The 5,737-nt window shown below is 40.6% G+C and overlaps 1 protein-coding gene across 2 annotated transcripts in view; it reads left to right on the forward strand.

Annotated features, from left to right (window-relative positions):
• Positions 1-3,491, forward strand: part of LOC103384220 (ral guanine nucleotide dissociation stimulator-like 1) — a 29,745-nt gene extending 26,254 nt beyond the window's left edge. Inside the window, exons 17-18 of one of the 2 annotated variants that reach the window (XM_017035056.2) lie at positions 38-152; positions 879-3,490. In XM_017035056.2, the coding sequence (XP_016890545.1) occupies positions 38-152; positions 879-1,033 (270 nt within the window). In that variant the 3' untranslated portion in view covers positions 1,034-3,490. Of the gene's footprint in view, positions 1-37; positions 153-876 lie in introns of both variants that reach the window. The other variant, XM_025058600.1, reaches the window with a different exon arrangement.
• Positions 3,492-5,737: the final 2,246 nt, after the last annotated feature.

Genomic DNA, 5,737 nt, shown 5'->3' on the forward strand with positions numbered 1-5,737 from the left:
TACTGACTCTCCCTGTGATGTTCTGCCTCACCTACAGGTGACCAGTCAGGACCACACGCCCCAGGTGGTTCAGAGAGCTCTGGAGAAACACAACATGGAGGACGTTAACTACCTCGACTTCACGCTCTTTCAGATGCTTAACAACGGAAAAGTGATTATCTCCTCATGTAGATTTGAGAGGAAGACTAAGTTTTAAAATTCTTCTTTTTTTTCTGTGGCTGTGTTTTAAAAAAAATCCATTTCAGACACACCTGTTTTTTTGGGTTTTTTTTAAACTAGCTGTTGTTGGTTTATTGCAGTAGGGTTTTTTTTAACTAGCTGTTGTTGGTTTATTGCAGTATTTTTTTTTTTGTCTTTCACACTGGCACAGCTCCAGTACAGTCCTGGTTCTTCACCCACATGTTCAAACAGCCCTCACTTTTACACTTTAAATACATTAGTTTGGTGGTTTTCACAACAAAATCTACTTTTGCTGCATCAAATATTAAAGGCAAACATCTTGAAAAGTCATGTAGTGAAGAGTGGAACAAAGAGGATTTAGATCTGAAGTGAGTGACATCATGTTAAACACACATCAGTTTTCTGTTTATCGTGACGTCAGCTCACAAAGTGTTTCAAAGAAAAATCAGAAAATCTTCAACACCCATTGAGGAGAAGTGTAGAAAGGGTGCAGTCAGTGACATGACGACCGTGGTGTAGACACAGTCCAGTTTATTCACAGCATTGGAGTTCTGGATAGAACCAGAGCCAGAACAGGGTGGTGCTGGTGTGTGCCTGTGTGGAAGCACAGTTGGTGGAGTTAGCATTCACTGTTCATCTAGAAGGAACTTGAAGCAACCTTGAAACATCTCATCCCCTGCTTCCTCTCTCTGCCTCAGAGCTCCAGATCCCTGACAAAGCCAATGTATATTATGCCATGTGCACCACTGCCAACTTTGACTTTGTGCTGCGCCAGCACTGGAGGATCCACAGGAGACATCTGGGCTCGGCTTTCAGCACTGCTGCTTCAGCCAAGGGCCGACACGTGAAGTGACCAGCATCTGTTGGACAATGGAGCTGCTCCCCTGCATCCACAACGGCCACACGAGGGCGCCATCTGTGCTGGTTTTCATGCACACCCCAGGCCGAGGTTGTAGCTGAGCAACAGATACCCGGCTGCTGCTGCACAGAAACAGAGAGTGTTGACTGAGCGGAGGCCTCTGACTGCAGCAGTGTTGTTGTGTCATAGTTCTTTTATACAATGGTGTCTGATGATTTGAGACAGATGAACACCTGAGATGACCTCTGTGTTTGTGCTCAGTAGATCATTTTAACCACTGTCACTCAGGATCTCTCTCCCACAGGTGAACAAACTTTTGAGGTTTGTAGTGAATCCTGCAGAAGGATTCTTTTCTTTTCACTTCAGCCACTAACACTCACCAGAGGCAGCAGCTCTGGTTTGAACTCTACAGTGGAACATTGGATGAACGTGGCTGGAGCTGCAGAGACTACGGACAGAGGAGAAGTTGTTTTGTTTGACCACAGGAACTGCAGAGTCGCTCACCTACACTGAACATGATAAAGGAGAGGGAAAAAAGGGTGAGAACGACTCTGGGTTCTATGATGATGAAGTGTGTCCCAGTTGACCTGGGAGGTCTTCAGTGAATTTGTGTGAAATGTTGATGTAACTTAACAGTAGTTTTAATCAATTTAACTCTTTATTTATTGCATTTCAGTATTCTGCTCTCAGAGCAAATGTAGCCTGAATAGAAATGTGTGAAGTGTTTTTTAATGTCCATATCAGATCTGCTCTTACTGTCTTTAACCTGCCTTTTTTTTTTACCTCAGGAGCTCAGATGGTGTGAATGATGAAGTAGGTTTTCACTGTCTGCTGTGAGTGAATGAAGGAGACTCTAAGGTGTTCATACAGAGAGGACAGTGTGGACAGTGTAATGAATGTGTTCAATGACCATGAGGACGACTGATCAGTGATAGGGAACCACTCAAAGGTGAAATCTAATCGTTTTTAACACACAGGAGATTGTTGTTTTTGTGCAATTGTTCTTCAAATATTCTGAAAAATACTGTATTGCAAATGCAATGCAACATGAACTGGTTTCAAGCAAGGTACCACTGTGCATATTTCACACAGTAAAATGATGTTCTTGTTTGAAGCATATACTACTGTTTTCTTCAGTCTGTTCTAGCGGTGGTATTGACCCGACAAATTGTTAGGATCTTGAGACGTTGCTCTGTGCTCCGATACTATTTTGTCTTTGCTCTGAATCGCGTACTCGTAGCCTGTGTCTAAATCTGACTCGTTATAAGCAGGTCCCTGGATGCAGCAGTTCTGAACAGCTTTACTGGAAGAGACTGAAGGTGAACAGAGGTATGTGGCTCTTGGTACCAACACTGGGTTGATACGCTTCATTCACCAGGAGTTAAATGTGCACAGTGGTGACTTTAAAAAGTGATTCATGTTGCATGTCATTTGTAATAATATTTTGAGCTGTTACAGTAACTAATGTGAACTAAATTCTTGTTTACTAACAGTAAACAACAGGACTGTGTGTTGAAAAACTTTCAGGTTTCTCCTTTAGGAAAAAAATAAAGGATAACAAAGGACCATAGTGAGTATAGTATATGAGAAAAGAAAACGTTTCAATTTGAATTTGAAATATGTAAAAAATACAGTACTGTGCAAAAGTCTTAGGACACAAACCAGGACTATTCATAACAATTTTTATTTTCTTCCTATTTTCCCACTATTTTAATGGTACCAAATGTCTTCTGATAGACTGCACTTTAACTCCCCTAGTCCATTGTTTTGCCTGTCCGTTTTTAATGTACGGATTGAGATTTCTTTGGTTATTGTGTGGCTCTTAAACATTTTCACAGTACAGTACAGAGCATGATCTTCTCAGTGATGTAAAGTCCTCCACTGCAGCAGTGTGTGTGAATTTAGCATTGGTTAATGTCACGTAACCAGGAATCTAAGGTTCTGTTCTCCAGTCATTTAGAGATGCACACATATAGTTGTAAAGTTGTTTTTTGTGCAGAATTTTGCATCACTGAGCTGAAAAGTTTTTGTTGTTTTTTTTTCCCTTCTGTGTATCAATTGAAGGTAAGATTTGAAGTGAATTAGACTTGGCAGCTGCAATATCTGAAGGAGGAAACATAGACTTGTTGATTTTTCTGTCTGTTTTTTGTAATGTGTTGCTGTCAATTCTCCCCTATGACTTTTTAATGCCATGCACATGTTTTTATTTCAAAGCATTTTATTTTAAAGCAATGCACTTTCTCTGTGTGTGTGTGTGTGTGTGTGCGTGTGTGTACGTGTGTATATGAAGCAATAAATGTCCACTAATAAAAGTCATTTACAATTCTTCTGGACACGTGATCCTCTGTTGAGCTTGAACTCACGTTTGAGGACAATGTATCGGTGTTTACAGCTGTACCTTTAAGCTGTTTATCCACTAGGTGGAGCCAGACACGTAACATTCTGCTTCGTCCAGCTTAGTTTCATTCAAGGACAAACAGCTGCTTGATTCCTGAGTCAGGAGGAATTATTGTCTCCTTAGGCAGTGACCTTCAGTCTACAACAAAAAACAGTGAAGTTAAAAAAAAAAGTAAGAAAAGACGTGAAAATGCAGTAAAAACAAGCATAAAGTCACATGCTCTAAGGAACTTCTCCAAACGTGTTCTTTATCAGATCTCAGTCAGGTTTTGTTTATACGTAGAACTCAGTGCAGAGAACACAATGATTTTGTTCTTTTTCTCACTTTAAGCATTTTATACCTTGAAAGAATACTTCATTTTATTCTGAAATAACAGATTTTAGCAACTTAACAAATAAATGAATACACCGATGTGCTGTATGTCAAGGTGTTTTAGACTTCTGAACAGAAGTCGTTATAGTCATTAGAAAAAAAACACCCCCAAACAAACTATAAAGTAGAAACTGGTCCACTACTGCCTCATTAAACTCGTGTAGTTATGAACTTCACCACTAGAGGCAGCAGGCGATCAACTACTCCCACAGTTTGGAAGTTAAAATGGCTGATATTAGCAACTGTGGGTATCTTTATATAAAAAAATAAAAATACAATAGACCAGAATGGATGTAGATTTTCTTTGCTGATGATGTTGTCCACTAAGTGGACAGACTGTTTAGATTTGGAGTTATAGCTAAGATTAACTTAAACATCTCCAATTAGACATAAATACAGAAAACAAAATAATTAAGGTCCAATGTGATTTATCTGTATTGTCTAGGAGGAACATGTACCTCATCTGTACATTATGGTCCAGTTAGGTAGAAGAATAAATGTTAGCTTTTCACAGTGAGTGACACCATGGCGATCCAACATGGCAGCCCCCGTAGATAAGACATGCTTTATTGGCTGTAATCAGCTGAAGCTGCATGTTTCAGTTTTTATGGAAAGGGTCACATGACATGTGCGATGATAATAGTGTGTGTATGTTTGTGCATGTGATGTGTGTGTATACATCTATGTGTGTGTGTGTGTGTGATTGTGTGTATACATGTAGATGTGTTTGTGTGTGTGTGTACATCACGTCTCTCCGCTCTGCATTGATTCTGACACAGGAACGTCCAGTCGTTCCATCTTCTCTTCACCCCTCATTTATCATCTTGTTGCAGTGGTTCATTTCTCAGCTCAGTCTCCTGGCCCTCGGCTCACGAAGCAGACCTGGTTTTGCCAACACTTTTGTCTGAGGTAGGCCCAGAAGTTTATTTTCATGGGGTATACTGAGAATCAACAGTAGGTCAGTAGGTCCTGGTCTGGGATTCAAACCTCTGAATGCAGTACCACAGCACTGTAGTATAGGAAGAAGCCATGACTTCCATGGTCAGACTAAAGATCTACTGATGACCCAAACAGACCACATGTCCAGAAAAGTTGGTACACTGCTGTAAAACATGAATTTGTCAAAGTGGAACTTTGCACAGGAGGTTCTGAATGAACAGCTCGATTCTATGAGTTGACCCTGAACCCATTTAGAAGTTGGTTCCTGCAAAAAACACTCCAAGGTTTGACTGTTAGACTAACGTCAACATTTCCAGTCATCTATCAACTTCTGATTCTGTTTTACATGTGATTCTGAACTGAGTCTGTCCTTTAGAAGGTTCTAGATCTGGACTGCTACAGTCCAGTCACTAAATGTTTAAAAAAGGAGGAGCACCGTGTCCCTGAAATGCTCCTTTTATTCCCAGATCTGTTACCTTTTCCCCTTGTAATCAGTTTGACTTCTGTGTGAGTGATTTGTCTGTTACCTTTTCCCCTTGTAATCTGAGATCAGTTTGACTTCTGTGTGAGTGATTTGCAGAACTAAACAAATACAACACGATTCGTCTGTAAAAAAACAAACAAAAAAAAACACATTCCAACTTTTCATTGTATTTTTCCAGTGTACACACTTTTCTAGAACTGTGTTGTGCTTCTATTGAGGCTGGCAGTGCAGCATTCCAACGAGCCCTGGATCTCCACCCTCCCTCCTCCAGTGCAGTCACAGTAGAGTCGACTGTTTCTCATCAGACTGTCCTGGTTTAACTTCTCCCACCATCAGAGTCAGTGTGACTGCCGGTTCAATTACTCTGCCTGAGCTCAACCAGGCACGTGTGTACAGCCAGGCATCAAGACCACGAATCAAACCTTAACCTTATCTACCGGACCTTATTCTATAAGGACATTTGAATTTATAGCATGCATACCACTCGAGGTACTTTGAAGCCCTC

The sequence above is a fragment of the Cynoglossus semilaevis genome, chromosome 9 (assembly GCF_000523025.1).
Source record: "Cynoglossus semilaevis isolate Cse_v1.0 chromosome 9, Cse_v1.0, whole genome shotgun sequence".
NCBI classification, from domain to species: domain Eukaryota; kingdom Metazoa; phylum Chordata; class Actinopteri; order Pleuronectiformes; family Cynoglossidae; genus Cynoglossus; species Cynoglossus semilaevis.